At 39.8% G+C, this 16,768-nt stretch overlaps 3 protein-coding genes across 3 annotated transcripts; all 3 read right to left on the reverse strand.

Annotated features, from left to right (window-relative positions):
• Positions 1 to 59: 59 nt before the first annotated feature.
• On the reverse strand, positions 60 to 843 carry LOC115788245 (nanos homolog 3-like). The gene has a single exon (XM_030741206.1). The coding sequence runs from the start codon at positions 841 to 843 to the stop codon at positions 220 to 222; it is 624 nt and encodes a 207-aa protein (XP_030597066.1). The 3' UTR covers positions 60 to 219.
• A 709-nt stretch (positions 844 to 1,552) lies between these two features.
• Positions 1,553 to 4,617, reverse strand: LOC115788954 (afadin- and alpha-actinin-binding protein). Its single transcript, XM_030742084.1, has 13 exons — positions 4,496 to 4,617; positions 4,306 to 4,381; positions 4,067 to 4,167; positions 3,922 to 3,990; positions 3,707 to 3,830; positions 3,543 to 3,621; positions 3,339 to 3,459; positions 2,949 to 3,093; positions 2,738 to 2,841; positions 2,500 to 2,661; positions 2,121 to 2,232; positions 1,874 to 2,042; positions 1,553 to 1,680 (listed from the first exon to the last, which is right to left on the reverse strand). The coding sequence occupies exons 2-13, from the start codon at positions 4,355 to 4,357 to the stop codon at positions 1,587 to 1,589; spliced, it is 1,332 nt and encodes a 443-aa protein (XP_030597944.1). The 5' UTR covers positions 4,358 to 4,381; positions 4,496 to 4,617; the 3' UTR covers positions 1,553 to 1,586.
• Positions 4,618 to 4,771: 154 nt separating this feature from the next.
• Positions 4,772 to 14,149, reverse strand: LOC115789259 (guanine nucleotide-binding protein G(I)/G(S)/G(O) subunit gamma-10). The gene is made up of 3 exons (XM_030742590.1): positions 13,929 to 14,149; positions 13,251 to 13,377; positions 4,772 to 6,490 (listed from the first exon to the last, which is right to left on the reverse strand). Exons 1-2 carry the CDS (start codon positions 14,016 to 14,018, stop codon positions 13,252 to 13,254), a joined length of 216 nt encoding a protein of 71 aa, XP_030598450.1. The 5' UTR covers positions 14,019 to 14,149; the 3' UTR covers positions 4,772 to 6,490; position 13,251.
• Positions 14,150 to 16,768: the final 2,619 nt, after the last annotated feature.

A 16,768-nucleotide genomic window follows, 5' to 3' on the forward strand; every position in this document is an offset into this window, starting at 1 on the left:
GAGGTATTTTGGGCTGGCAAGACCAGCTGCAAAGAAACTCTAATCAGCTACACAGCAAATGAACCTAAGCATGCAAATGAAAACACACAAAAGCAAAACCACACTGGTGCAAAAACAAATACACAAATGGAAAACTAAAGTCACACTAAACGAAAACAGGATCCTGCCTTCTGTGTAGTGGCTTATTGCTTCCTTGCTTCCATTCCTCTACCTGTTGGTTCAGCGTTTGGACTTGGCGTACACGGAGCTGTATGCGCTGTCCACATTGGGGCAGAAGCGCTTGGTGTGAGCTTTTGCCCCCGTGGCTCCACACAGAGGACACACGTACTGCCGCAGATAGGGACACGTAATATCTCCTGCTTGGTTCTTAAGCCGGTGGGATCCGTAGACCAGCTCGGACTCCCCGTTGTGCTTGCAGAAGCTGCAGAACATTCGCTCGGGAGGCAAGGCCGGCACCTCAGGTGTTTTGAAACGACTCGTCTTCTTGCGATCTTTTGGCCTCCCGGAGCCCGTCGGTATTGGTATTAATTTCAAATCGACTATTGGCGCATCCGCACCAAAGGAACACGTTGGTGCACACTCGCGGGAGCAGGGATCTGGCGCACTAATAGCTCTACGGCCGCTTTGGCGAACTGCGTTAAAGCGCACAGAAACCATAGCATGGCTAAGACCGTCAAATTCCGTATGGTGAGCGTTGGAAACGGGGAGGGAGGACTCAGAGGCGGTATTCTGACCCACGATCCCTCTGATTATATCAGAAAGTCCCATGTAGTCTCGCCAGGGCTGGAAACCTTTGTTGTCGGACTCCATGAAGTGTGGCAGGTGATGGATTCCCCAAACCATTCCGTTCCCCTTTAGGAAGATTACTCAGTTTTTTACTTGAAATAAACACAAGTAAAAAAAAAAAGGGCGCTAGGTGCGCACAAAACGTTCTGATTGGTAATTAAGTACAAGTGGTAACGAAAGGAACACGCCCCATCAGGCCAGCAGCCAATCACGTGCATGTGCGCAACACGTGCGGTCAATTGACGCCTGAATTCCCTCCAAGAAAGAGAAAAAAAAAAAAAAAAAAGAACCACTGTGCATGTCTTACATGTTACGTTACATACCATTGCTTTCATAGTGAAAAGCAACATTTTATATTTGCAAGACTTGGGCGAGAGAAGTTACCAGCCCATCACGTGGCAATGGTCCAGTGTCACCTGGGATAGACTGGAGCCAAAAACAGACTCCAGAGCTAATGAATGTATAGATTTCATTTGATGCACCTTAACATACACAACACGGCCCAACATCTTGCTGCAAACTACATGTAAGTGTAGAGACAGACTGCCCTTTCATTAATGCAATAAAAATATTAAAATTATATATTTTATTGATAGACTAAAATTAAGGAACCATCATAAATGCAAACAGCATGAGTCTATGCAGAAATGAGGCTGGATATTGACTTCGCAGGGGGGGAAAAAAAAAAAAAAAAAAAAAAAAAAAAAAAGACAATGGCATTAACAGAAAGGAGCCTTTATTGTTAATTAAAAAAAAAAATAAAAATGGGGAAATAGGGTACACTGCTCAATAGAATTGCATTAAAATGACCAATCTAAATGTGGAGCGTGGGGTGTGTGCCCAATCCTGTCTGCTCCAGCATCCCATGTTTCTGAGTGATCAGCCGCTCTGCATCTACATAAAAGTGGAATTGATAAACAGCATTTTCATAAAAGCAGGAGGAAAGGAATATACAGTACATACAAGTTTTTATTTTATATTAAAAACAAAACAAAAAACAAAAACTTTGTATGGAATCTCATTAAATAAGAGCTATAGCATTAAAAGGAGTGCAGAAAAAACACTGATGAATCATATCTATATTAACCTGTAGTTGTATGTTAGATTGAGAGCAGAGTAGAGCTCAGGAGTGCTGGGAGTTTGGACTCTGCCTCTTCCCTGATGTAATTCAACCACAGGAGCAGCTCCCAACTCAGAGGATGATGGAGTAAGCGGAAGACAGCCAGATATGTTGGTGGGTCCCAAACCTGACAGGCCTGGAGTTAAACACGTGCGTTTATTTCAAAACATTTTAAGTAAAAATTATTTAAACACATTAAAACAACCTCACTCACTGAGAGCAGTGCTCTCTCTTCGGCTGTTTGGCGCTCCTTTATTAAACGGAGGTGAGTCACACAGATATTGCTGCTTCAGAAGACAGGCTTTCTGTTGCTCAAAATCATGACGCTGCAGAGAAAAATGGTTAAAAATTGCATAAGAAAACCAGTGTGATGGTACCCTGAGAACCTGAATACCTTTAGAATATCTACTACACAAGGGCTGCTACATTTTTTTTTAGTCAAACCTTGTGAGTCAACTCAATAAGGACCTACAGCATGTGACATTTAATAATAATAATAATAATAATAATAATAATAATAATAATAATAATAATAATAATAATAAAAAAAAATAAATAAATAAAAAAAAAAGACTACCTCATTTTCATTTTACCTCTCGGCTGAGTCGGATGGCGGCATCAGTGAAGGACTGCCGCTCCCTTTCAAAAGTCCTCCTCATATGATTGAGCTCTGCCCAGCGCGCCTGAAGACGTTCCCACTCTTCCAAAAAGTAGCTATCAGTAAGTTCAGACGGGATGGGTGAAGCAAGGCTATCCTTCACAAAGAAATGAGTCTGAAACTAGCAAAAGTTTAAATGACAAAGAATGTTACGTCATATTAGAGGGTAATACCTGCAGCATTTGCTGTTGTAATCTGACAAGATGTTGACTCTCTTTCAATTCTGCTTCTAGCTGAGCCAGGAGCTTCTCTTGGTCAGTACCAGCTATAGTTTGACCTGCATGAACACTGGAATTCTTAAAGTTTCCCAGTCAACACTTGATATAGTCTTCAACACTGCAATATTTCACAGATTGCTTTAAAGTGTGTTTAAGGGGCATTTACCTTCAGACAGGATGCTCTGTAGCAGCCTCTGCACTTTCCTCCAACTCTGAACAACCCCACCTGTCACATGTTCTCCAAGTACTTCCTCAGATTGATCCAACTTTTTATCTCCATCCTGGGCCATATCCACTGACTCTGACAGAGCCTTAAATAAAAAAAAAGTACATTTGGGATCTTGACACTCACTTATTAGCTATTCCAGAGCTTTCAACTGGTTTACACAGTTTTCATCAGCAAACAATTTGTTGTTTAAAGGCTCAGCGGGTTAATGAACAGATACTTAAAGATGATTAGTCACAACAAAGTTCGCTAATTGTAGTTTCAAGGGTCAAAAATGACCTAAATGCCACTTATTGACCATCTGTGGTCTTAGTTAAAGCTTTTGCTGACCTGTTCCATGTTGACTCTGAGTGCATGAAGTAAAGTGGTGAGGCTGTGACGCAGCTTCATCGCCTCTCTTAGCTCTGCTTCTCTTCGCTCCAGCATCAGCCGCAGTGCTGCCTCCTCTCGTCTATGAGTTGGAGAGAGCAAGTCAAGATTAGGAAGGGGTCAGAGTCCAACATCAGGATTGCATGAAATAACTAACCAACATACTTTGCAGTAGACCTGAATGATTTACTTGGATGTTCTTTTTTGCCCCTGATTCCAGGTGGAAAATTCAGCACCTCTATGGCTGGACAAAAATAATATAACAGGTTGAATGTTTCAGGATGTGGGAAATATTTATGAGGTAAGCAAACAGCTGTGATAAATCTCACTTGGTCCTTTCTCTCTGTGTCTGTCAGTCATCTGTGACAGTCGTTCTTTCAGTTTGTTGGTCTGCAGCTCCCGGCGTCGCAGCTCTGCCTCCTGCTGGTTACACTGCAGCTGCAGATGGGCACACTGGCAAGTAGAAAGATGTTCTTCAAGAAAGGGAGGAAATTAATGTGAAGGTATTCGTTTATAAAATTTCTCACATATGCATACACCTTACTTTGACCCGCTCACATCTCAGCATGTCCTGAAGCCTGGCCACATGCTCATCCATCTCTCTTAGCTGCTCCTACAAGGAAACAGTTCAGTTTTTCCCTCCTTAATCTGAAACACAAATCTGTGTCCTTAAGTTTACTTTCACACACCCTCAGTGAGTCTCCTTGCTCCTCCCTACCAGCCCACCAGGAGGCACTGTGGGGGAGTTCATTTAAAGGGTTGAGCCTGGGATCCCTAAACAGATAGGAATCTGTAGGAGAAATAGGAAAAAGCAAATAAGTTCTTAACAGAGGCTGAAGTAAGATATGAACACAAATGTGTCTTTTCCAGAATCTATGCTCTGCAGACTTTGGATAATGTTCTTTGAGGTGCAAGGGGATGGCATTACCTGAGAACTCCTGGTGCCTTTCATCGTTCCTCTGGCCAAACCTGGAAGCCATCTGGATGCAGGATTCACATATTAGCTAACAATGGATATAAAAAAAAAAAAAAGAATCTCACTCGTGCATAACAAATTGGACGTGTACACATACTTTTCTGGGAAACACTGCTCTATATCACTTTACACAGGCTCTCACCTGAGCAGCAAAACTTCCACTGATGGCTGCAGCCTCTTTTGTTAACAGGTGATGGCACTTTTAATTATAACTGACAATGGACAATGAGTACACTACAGCTTTGGACTATTATTCAATCAGACTGCTTCCTAAAAAAACAAACAAAAAAAAACAAAAAACTTGCAACTACTTCTTATGAATTGTTTTTCACCTTTAATGACAAATTAAAAGCAGTAACTGTAACAAGAGGAACAGTGGTAATTTGAGACATGCTCAGCTGAATATCTTTAACAAGCAGTTTGAGTCCTTAAATCACAGCACCTGTGCTGTGACTTTGACCTTGCTGCCATATTCTGTTTTCAAATGCACAAATGGAACAAACAACATGTAATACCAACATTTTTTATTGTTTTAATTTTCTTATGCATACATTGCAATTATCAGTACACCTGTCTTGATTTATAGGGGTGATATTCGACATACTGATGCTGGTGATACCTTAGAGGTTTACGACATGTGTGATGCTCAATAGTGCACAAAAGTTTGGGGTCACTTTGAAATGTGCCACTGGAACATGAGAGATGCTTGCTGGAAATGGGCCAGTGTATGCCTACCTAGATATTCCTTTAAAGATCATAAATGATTGATGAACAATTTCATATACAGCTGTTCTCATGGACATTAGATTAAAAGTCAAACCACATTTCAAAGTGACCACAAACCTTTGAGCATCACAGTTGACTCAACAATTTTAGTCCAGCAGTTCTGTTCGTCTGATCCACTTTACACAATATACAATCTTGAAAATGTTGATGTTTCCATATCCTTCAATCTTTTTACCTGAGGCTGAACCTTTGACCTACTCATTTGCGAGTCGTACAATAAGCCAAACAAAAAGTGACACTTCATAATAATAATTTTCTTATGTTATCTGTGCAAAGGATTAACATTTCTTTTTAAAACATGCAGATTTTCATCGGTGTTCAAAAAAAAAAAAAAAAAAAAAAAAAAAAAGTCAAATTTTTTTTTAAAAGCTGTTCCACAAAAGCAAAGTTTATACAGACAAACAGCAGTAAAGGTTTTGGTTGATTGGAAAATGATTCCAGTGTGGAAAACAACTAATGCAACAAGTCACTGCAGCATGATTCATTAAATACGAACATTATAGAACAGAAATATGAACACTTGTGTTTCTAATGTGATGCACATTCAATTTCTGCCACTATCCATATAGTTTAAGGCCATAACGTGTTTTTTTAAATTAAAGACAGGAGCAGATATAAGCAACCCTAATGGGCTCTTGAATACACAGAACAAACAGCGGGACAAAGTGTTAATGAACAATCACACACCCTGAAAGGTCAGGTTAAAAAGGCTGTTCTGTGTTGTAAATCAGATTATTAGTAAGACCTTTTACATAATCACAAATACATGAGTAGTTTTCTTTTGGCCACATACAGTTTATTATTATAAGTCCTATGTCTGTAGTGTTTCATAATGACACAAATAAAAGTTAGTGTGGAGAACATGTTGAGCAGCACCTATTTTAAATTAATGATTGATTGTACTTCCACCTGTTATGTAGAATACAAGAGGAAGCTGCACTTGCACTGGCCATTAAACATGGGCTGAATTACACTGACTGGAAACAGACACCGTTAAGTCAGTAAATTGATTCTGGACATGTTAAGTACTGAGTAAACCAAGAATGGCTTAATCATTAGTCGAGTTAGTGTGAGGAACAACGTGCTGATAATTTTTTTTTTTTTTTTAACATGTAGCGTTCGGACCTATTTTATGTAACAGTTGAGAGATGTGATACTATTAGTTTGGCAATCAAGTGGAACAATTAACCCCCCTGCCCCCCAAATAACCAACCCCTCTCCCAAAACCCATAACATCCAACCCCCGTGTGCATCATCCCAAGAGGAGCTGTGGTCAGGTCTACAGCGGCAACAACTAGAAGTGAAGAAAGCCTTCAAGAACAGATCCAGAAATCCTCCAGGTTTCCTTTTGCTGCAGACAGAAAAACAGAAAAGTGGGAAGAGAGTTAAGCTTTAGACCAATTTTCAAGATCATTAAATCAAAAAAAAAAAAAAAAAAGCACACATTTGATGATATCTAATGATTAACACGCATACTAAAACTCTCCTAAGTTTTCTGTGTTATGAAGGCAGTTCACTTCACATGGGCTACATCACCATGATAACTTATGCTGCAGAATAAGCCTGCTACAGAGGAGTATATATTTGAGATTCAAGATAAAAAGGTATCACTGCCTAGCAAATCAATTCTCCAGAAAATAGCTTCAACATTTCTGGAGGATCCCTCAGACCAAAAGTTTTTATTAGTATCTTAAGTCTTTGTCCTTCTCTGATGAGCATCAGTAATAAATATTTTCTTAAACTCTTTGTCTTAATTTCTTCTTTCTACCACACCAGACAACATCAGGGTTTTCTGCTTAGAGCAATTTTTGGTAAATTGAAAAGAAAGATGTGAGTACTGTGATATCATATTTTTCCTCTATCAGTGTTTTATTGGGATTTACTAAAGCACATTTTATTTGTCATATGGTCAGAAATAACAAGAAAGTCAGACATTTCTATTCAGTTCTATTGTATTTATATAGCACCAAATCACAACAAATAATTTGTCAAATGTTAACTGTTTTGTAACACAATAAAAACATAACAAGTGAAGCAAAACATTTGTAGACTTTTTAAAATTATTAATGTATTTTTATTATGTTTTTTATCTTAATTATTTTATTGCAATTTTTGCTTTACTTTTCCTTTAATACATTTTAAAAGCTAATTTTACTTTTATTTGTGATTATGTTTATTTGATCTTATTTTGTGGTTATGTTTTGTATTTTGCAGTGTTGTCGCTGTCAATTCTATATATTTTTGCATACTTAGACATAGTCCATCCATCCATCCTCCATTGAAAAACACTATTTCCTTTTTTTTTTAAATAAACTATATAAACAAAAGGGACTTGACTTGGCAAATTCACATATTTAGCAAAGAAATACGCTGTTACTTATGAGAACATGTTTTTCCTTCTTTCAATCTTTTATAGTTGTCAGGGTTCAAGTTAGAATTAGGCACAGGTTTTAAGCAGCTTGGGAGTGCAATAATGTCATTGCATGTCTGTTATCCTTTATATGCCACAAATAAATGACAAATAATGACAGTGTAATACCATTCAGTGTGGGAGTAATGTGCAGCCTGGCTCACTGCCTTACTGGAACACTTAAATAAAACAGGGACATCTACAAGTATTATCAACACTTGGCCTTTTCCTGTGGTGACAAGTCAAAGTATTTCATGTGCTTTTAGTAGCACATGTAGCCTGGCAACCTCATGTAATTTCCTGGAAAACTCCACCCAACCTTAACAGAACTGTGAAAACTCCAGTGTGGCTGTACTGGGTCATTCCATGAAGTTCAAATTCTCAATGCTGGAGAAACTGGGGAAAAACCAGTGCAGATTACATACATCTTTCTATTGGTGCAAATTATTTAATGCATTTTGCTTAGGTTTTAAAAAATAATTTAATAGCAGAGGGGTGTGTGTCTGTGTATGTGTTTTAAACTCTATTTAAAAGCATTAAAGCATAAAACAAAAATTAAAAGCCCAGTTGAATTAATGGGAAACTACAATACAAGAGGAACAATTAATAGAAAAAAAAATAATTGTACTTCACTTTAGTAGAGAAAATATGGTGGCAAATATGGTGGACCTCTGTAATTAAGATAAATGAAGCAGCACAGTGGTGCAGTGCTTGGCAGTCACCTCACAGCATGAAGGTTCTGGGTTTGAATCCAAAAGCCTGCTGGGCCCCTCTGCATGGAGTCTGTATGTTTTTCCTGTGCCTGTGTGGGCTCTCTCTGGGCAGTGAGACTTCCTAATGACGTGTGTCTCTTTGGACTGCGGTTAATTAATTCTAAACAGGCCGTAGGCATGAACGTGAGTGTGGTGGTTTGTGTTAGTCCTGTGTTAGACGTTTGGATGGACAGTATAAATTTACATGGACGTACACACGTGCTAGTACATCTATGTATGGAAGCTTGTTTCTGCCACTAAAAAATATATTTAAAAAAAATAAATAAATAATTGCCATTCGTAACTCAAAATTTCGAGAATATGTCGAAATTTCAACTTGCGTATCTCGAAATTTCACGTTAACTCAAAATTTTGAGTTTGCTCTGCCAATCAGGAAGCTGTGACACGTGGTACGTCGTTTCCTTGTTAACTGGAAGCAGGAGGCTGAAGGCATCAGCTGTCCAGCAGATCAACATGAAAACATTGATTCCTTAGCTTTTATGCAGCTGTTTTTTGCTAGAAGGCTTTTTGACCGTTGACTGTCAAAAAGCTAACCACAATTTGTTCACGTCTGCTAGCCACTGCTAGCTCACTGATACTGTTGCTACCCCATTTTAAATGCGCATGCATTAGTGTCATCTGCTTCTGGGTAACAAGGAAACGACCTCTTTCACAGAGCTTCCCGATTGGCTGTAATAACTGGAAATTTTGCACTATTAACACAAAATTTTAAGATACATAAGTTGAAATTTTGAGTTACGGATGGCGATTTTTTTTTTTTTTTTTTTTGTGGTGGAAACAAGCTTCCATATCTATGGGTAAATGTATTGATAAAGAAAGGAATTTGAACTTAATGTATTTTTGGTCCCATTTTTATTCTCGATCCATTTTCCGCCGTTGGGACAGATAATCTATAAATAGTGTTAATTTCCACAGTTATGCTGATGATACACAGCTATATGTAAATACAATATCAAATCTTTTGGAGGGTTCAACATTATTGGTGGCCTACTGGCCAGGGCCAGTAAAAATAAACTAAAAAAGTAGTCTGATCAGATGTTGGCCTGTCTGCACCAGTAACTGTGTTTCCCCCAAAGATACGAGTTCATGTGTTAAGAAAAACTGCCTGCAGCAACCCTTACTAACATTTTTTTCTCTGTATATAGCCTATTCTCACATTAAAAAAAAAAAAAAAATTACTAAAGTGTATGAGGTTAGAAAAAAAAAAAAAAAAAAAAAAAAAAAAAAAAAAAGAGGACGAGCGTGTCACATTTATGTTCAACAATAGAAGCATGCAGATTGTCAGACATATTTAGGGCCACGTGCATATCAAAATAATTATAAGACCAGCTGAAGAAGTCTCTTTCTCAACAAACAGGCTGTAAACACAAGACCAGTGAAGACATGCTGTCATAATTTAGCATGGAACCACAGCCTTTCCTCTCTGACACACACAGCAAAGATGCAAAAACAGGGAAACCTGGTGAAAGAAAACATTTTTTCTAGAGTTTTCTAGAGCGGTGCTTGTTACTGTAAACACAATGAAAACCTTCACAGCAAATAAGATTCCTTAATCAAATCACCTGATCAAGCAGCTTAAATGTGAAGAAAAGTGTCTTTTCTCCTGGGCCCAATAACAGGAAGCATGGCCAGAGTAAGTTCTATCAACTCGGAGTATGTTCACCTTGAGTTAAGCATGTGCGTGAGTGGGGAAAGAAAGCCATCATCAGTGAAGCTCCGATATCAGGATTCACCATGGCAACGGGTAAATAAAGAGCAGATCCATCCTGCTGTGCAAGTGGGCTCCACCCCGGACATGGTTTGCTGAGCTGTTACGGAGCATACGATACTTTTGGCAGGATCTGGTTCTGAGACTGATTTCGGTGATTTCAGTGGAAAATTTGTTGAGTGTCAGACTATGAATTTTCAAATACTGTGCCTTTCAAAATGTTGACAGCATTTAATGACTCAATCTCGATCTATGAGCAAATCTCAGCAAAATGTTCAGATGCAGCTGCTTTAAAAAAAAAAAAAAACTCACTTTAAAAACACATTAAGTTCAGTTTTCAAGCCTTAAAAATTATTTCAGCTTCATCTTCACTCAAATGTTCACATCGTGACCAAGAGCCAAATGTGAGACATTTTTCCATCAGTGTGACCTTTTACAACATGACAAATGATTGTTCATTGATTAAGTTTGATTTAGACAGTGGTTGCTATAGTAAAGTACAATAAGTGTTTGCAGTGCAAGGAAACTAACAGTCTGACAGCTGCATTAATGTCTGCAGAGTCACAGAGTTAGAAGACATAGACTATTTTATTATGAGCTGATAATAAATCTGTGATGTAATCAATGTCTCCATCCTTATATACTGATAAGTGAACGACTGTAAGAGCAGTCATGTTAAGTAAACAAAAAAAGCAAACTATGCTGTAAAAATGTGAACTTCTGCAAAATAACTCCCTCCCCTATGCGCTCTGACAGCAACTTTATGAATGAGGAAATGAATCGGAGTTTCAGTCAGCTGGTTCAGGTGCAACAGGAGGTGAGGAATGAAGAGAGCAACTCAGTGAGCAGGTTAAGTTCCCATCTACAGCCCATTTGTTTTACATGATGACAAAGCTACAGAATAAAAGACAAGTTGAAACTGAAGGCCAATTTAGAATCAATTAAGCACAGTGCATGGCATCAGGAAGCCTGATTACCTGGAGAGCACCCACACAGACACAGAGAGAGCATGCAGACTCTCCCTAACAAAAATCACTGTTCACTAGCACCAATTTGTCCAATTTATTGTAAACTTTGATGCAGGCTGACAGCAGCCGACCTCTATGACTCGTTCTAGCATGCAGGGGTAAAGTCTAAAGGTGTCATTAAAGCTTTGGTTACTAATTCTAAAAATATAGAATTAAACTTTCAAAATTAATGCTGTTTTTTTGGCCCCACAGCAAAGAATTATATATACGATATATATATATATATATATACACATATATATATATATATATATATAGCTAGCCATGGGCAGAAAAACATAGCCCCCCAGCCCAAAAATGAGACATTGGACATTGCTATGGCTTGTCTTTCTGCTGGATGTCACAAAATTTCCTTCAGCTTAGTGATTCCAAGTCTAAGGTTTTATTCATTCCCACAATCCTGACCTGTAACTTGGAGAACAATCTTGGAAAACAATCCTCCAGCATTTAGCACTCTGCCAACAATCTGGGTGTGATGTCTGACTCAGAGCTTTGTTAGTCAGGCTTTCTCCAACTAAGAGATATGCAAAAGTTTAAAATCTTTTCATCTTAAGTAGACTCTGAAAAAAGTCATCCATACTTTCATCTTGTCACATTTGTGATGCTAGCTAAAAAGCTCTAAAATCAAAGAAACAAGTTGCTCCTATCTTGTGCTCCTATCCTTGCTCCAACAGTTTTTAGTCCCCATTTACTATTTATTATTATTATTTTTAACATATCTATATATTTTACTTGTCACATTATTCACAGTGTTCGTTCAGAGAGGTATACTATGAAGAAAGTTCGACATAGCCAGGCTTTCTTTGGGTTAGCTGGCTCAACAAAACCTTAATGAATATATCACGCCAGTTGTTATCAAAACTGACCAACTACCTTCTGCAGCGAGACACGTATAATCAAAAGAATGGGGGATAAAGCTTTATTTAAAAAAAGGAAAATAAAAATAAATGACGGCAGAAGATTAATTCTACAGAAACAATCTGTTTCTAACATGACAGCTGCACATTAAACCTCTGAAACTTCAAAACAGCGATTTAAACATTACAAGCCACTCACTGCATTCACTTTAGTTTGTGGAAGTGAAATTTGTTTCACTGACTGAAAATGTGTTCTTGCCTGTGAGCTTCAGGTTCAATGTAAAACAGACTTTGCAGGAAGGACACACAAAAAATTATTTGTGCATTTTTGACATCACCAACTGAATGCATGCAAATTCCAGTGGCAATGCAATGTACGCAGTTTGTCCTGCCGTGACTTCACAACACAGCTTCCTTCTGATATGTTAGTAAGATACAGCTCAGCATGTTGCATGTAAAAAATGAACAAAACACATTCCTTCAGTGGAGGATCTACACATAGCGCACGGTCATTAAAACAGTGAAATCAGTAAAGATGTGGCGCTGAGAGACAATTTTACACCGTAACTCTGACCACATAAGAGTTTCAACACAAACTCTGACCAGGTTTAGCTCAGTGTTAAGTTACCACGGTGATCTAACAGGTTAAAAGGAAAACCACCTTTGTCAGACTGAAATGGCTTGAATTTAGGCTCAGCGTACCTCACTAACCTGTTAATCTCTTTCATTTGTTGTTTTGCTTTTTATGTTTTATTATCATCATTATTGCATTTTGTAGAGTACTTTGTAACTGTTTTCAAAGGGGCTATACAATTCAAGTTTTATAATTATTACTGCATATATTATACAAATACATGTAGCATCCAACCTATTAGATATTCCCTGTTTACAATACATTTTTATACATTTGCTAACTCTGGTTGTGATGCATTTCCCCTTTTTTATTGAACTGTACTTTGACAAATTAAAAAAAAAAAAAAAGCTACATTGAGCTACTCTCTTACTCACAGGAGGGCTGTCACAGAAGACAGACCTTTTATGCTGAAAACCCTTCCTGATGAAACCACAAAGGGATTTGTGTCTCCTCTCAGGACAAAACCAGGATGTTTCACTTGTTAGGTAAATGTGTAAAACACACTACAGAGCCACAATTTTGAATTTAATCAAAGATAGCAGGAAAATGCTTTAAAGTAAAATTATACAATTTGATACTATTTACCCCCTAGAGGTTCATTCTGAGCCAGGTAAAACCCTGAAAGGTGGCATTATTTTCTTCCTAGTGTAATTAAGCGTACAGTTTAACCCCCCTCCCCATGAAAGAGCAAGCAGGTGTACCTCAAAACAGGGAGCAGGACTTGGGGGGTCTGAAGGGATTATCACTGGAGGGCACCCCCATCAGGAGAGGATCCTTGGAGGCATTTTGCACACAGAAGTTTCTCAGATCAGCAGCAGCCTGGGACACCTGCAGAGCCAGACAAGTATATGTGTGTGCGTTTGTGTGTGTGTGTGTGTGTGTGGGGGGGGGGGGGGGGGGGGGGGGGGGGGGGGGGGTTGTTTGAAAACAGTATTGTGATGCCTGCTGCAAACCTTTGTACTACCCACTCTCATTTACATGACTAACTGGCCCTTTTTGCATAACTTTTGTAAGCAACAGTACAATACGCGAATGGGTGTGCCTCCTGTGTAACTTTGTTTTTTGAGATTATATATCCACGTTCTCATTTAGATAATCAACTCAAGGAAGTTTAAATTTTATAAACGTGTCACTTCTCCCGACACTTTAAAACGACTTTCTAAATCAGGCAGAAACCGAAACACAGAAGAAACTTGCTCGCTTGTAGCTGCGATTTACGCGACCAGAAAGTAATTTGTGAGTCTTAAGTGTAACCTTGTGGACAACTTTGTTGAATCTACGGACACAGTGTCACTTCTACAGTTTGTCTCCGCCATTCAGCAATAGGGACAGCTCAGTCTTCCGTGTTTGTGTGTTAGTGGAGAGCGGCTCGTTCGTACCTTGATCCTCCGGATACTGGCCTCTAACCGGAGCTGCTTCACGGTTCTTTGGGCGACAATTAAGTTGCTGTTGGCATTGTTGTTGGACATGGCGACGGCTGTCGGTAGAAACGCGTTGAAGGCTGTTTTCTATAAACTGCCACCACCGAGCGAGAGGAAACTTACCCCTAACGGCTCTAAAGTACACCCGAGTGGGGAAACATCGTCCACTGGTTGGTGTCCGCCCCCCGCCGTACCAACAAAGCACTGGATTGGACTGTAGGCCCGTCAATCAAAAAGTCAACTCAAAGCCACACCCCTACAAACACTGGCCATTATTATTGGTTTCCTAGAGAGCAGATCTGGAGGGTATTCTCTGACCTTCACCCACAACATTCATCACACCTTTTAACGTCCACCAGTGTGATAATATTATTTACAATAAAGTAAGTAAAATGTGGGGGTAAATGCCTCAGTGGACACAAATGCAGTGTATTGTTGGAGGCACCCAGCAGACTAACAGCAGGGGGCAGTTCAAGGATTTTTAATTTGGTGGCCATGGACAGCATGAAAGATGGACATAGCTTCCAGGTCTGGAAAGCCAAGGGACAAGTACCTTAAACTTGTGTCTTTTTTTTAATAGCCACCAGGGGGCGACTCATGTGGTGGCAAAAAGACTTGTATAGAAGTCAATGGGAAAATGGCCCAGGCCTCAGTTTCCCTGCGACCTCAGTAAATACTTTCCTGATAAGTTTATGAACTCAATTGATAATTTCCAGTGCTACTGAATACAACATTAAGTCCATTTTGTAAACTATATGCATCCATCCATCTTCTTCTGCTTATCCAGGTCTGGATCATGGGGGAAGCAACCTAAGCAGAGAAGCCCAGACCTCCCTTTCCCCAGCCACCTCCACCAACTCATCTGGGGGAACCCCAAGGCGTTCCCAATCCAGCCGAGAGATATAATCTCTCCAGCATGTCCTGGGTCTGCCCCAGGGCCTCCTCCCGGTAGGACATGCCTGGAACATCTTACTAGATCTTACTAGATAAGATAAGATAAGATAAGATAAGATAAGATAAGATAAGATAAGATAAGATAAGATAAGATAAGATAAAACTTTAATGATCCCACGACGATGAAATTTGCGCATTACAGCAGCTCAGTACAGAAAACTAAAAATAGAACAGAATAAAATAAAATAAAATAAAATAGAAAAACACTATACACATATACATAAGCACTATATACAGAAAATATATAGTCAATACACACATGTACATATACACACATATACACACACATCAAAACACTATGTACAGATATCAAAATATTATATACATTTGTAGCCGGTAAGGTACACAGCATACACGGTATGCATTATATGGGTGAGTGTAATAAATAAAATGTATCTGGACTGTATGGATAAAGTGATGGCAGTGGAGGTAAAGTGTCCAAGTGACTCAAGACATTATGAAGTGTTGTACAGTCTAACTGCTGTTGGGATGAATGACCTGCGAAAGCGCTCCTTCCTGCAGCGAGGATGTTTCAGTCTCTGACTGAAGGAGCTGCTCAGCTCACCCACCGTCTCATGCAGAGGGTGATGGGGGTTGTTCATGATGGATGTCAGCTTTGCTAACATCCTCCTCTCACCCATCACCATCACAGACTCCAGAGGACATCCCAACACAGAGCTAGACCTCCGCACCAGTTTGTCGATCCTGCTCCTGTCCCTTTTGGTGCATCCACCCCCCCAGCAGGCCACTGCATAGAAAAGGGCAGATGCTACCACTGTGTCATAAAAGGTCTTTAACAGAGTCCTGCAGACACCAAAGGACCTCAGTCTCCTCAGCAGGTGGAGTCGACTCTGGCCCTTCTTATACAGGACGTCTGTGTTTGTAGTCCAGTCCAACTTGTTATTGAGATGAACACCCAGGTATTTGTAGGAGACCACTGTCTCAATGTCCTTTCCCTGGATGTTCACCGGTGCTGTAGGGGGTGGCTTCCTCCTGAAGTCTATGACCATCTCCTTCGTCTTGCTGGCGTTGATTTGGAGTGCGTTGTTCTCACACCAGCCGACAAAGTCACTGATGACACCCCTGTATTCCTGGTCGTTCCCATCTGATACACATCCAATGATGGCCGTATCATCTGAGAACTTCTGTAGGTGGCAGTGGTCCGAGTTGTACCTGAAGTCTGAGGTGTACAGACTGAACAGAAAGGGTGAGAGGACCGTGCCCTGTGGCGCCCCCGTGCTGCAGACTACCACATCAGACATACAGTCATGGCACCTCACATACTGTGGTCTGTTGGTGAGGTAGTCGATGGTCCATGCCGTCAGCTGACTGTCTACTCCGGCTCCCTCCATCTTCCCTCTCAGTAGTGCAGGCTGGATGGTGTTGACAGCACTGGAGAAGTCACTCTATAGTCACTCTTATAGTTTATCCAGGATGTGTTATTGAGTCTGGAGTTCCACAGTTAACGCCACACATCCCTCATCATATATGCTTTCAAAACACTAAGATGGTGATGGCAAAAATGCTCACCTCCAGGATTCATAACAGGACTTCACTAACCAGTGGGTGACATCACAGTGGCTAGTAACTGACAAGTTCAGCACTGTGAAAGCAATGGGCAGAGTTCTGGTGTAGTAACCTGTATCGCTACAAAGGTGAAGTTAGATGAAATGTGTCACTGCGTGTGAGTGTTTTCTAAATATGACTATCTGACAACTGTTTTGCATTGTGGTAGAAGCAAGCAGCAACCTAAGGCAACCTAAAATGCAGTTCTTGGAGTAACTTCGGGTTGGCTCCAAAAACAAGTCTGTCCCCATAGACTTCCATCTTAAAACTGCCCAACA

Source organism: Archocentrus centrarchus, chromosome 1 (assembly GCF_007364275.1).
Source record: "Archocentrus centrarchus isolate MPI-CPG fArcCen1 chromosome 1, fArcCen1, whole genome shotgun sequence".
Taxonomy (NCBI): Eukaryota; Metazoa; Chordata; class Actinopteri; order Cichliformes; family Cichlidae; genus Archocentrus; species Archocentrus centrarchus.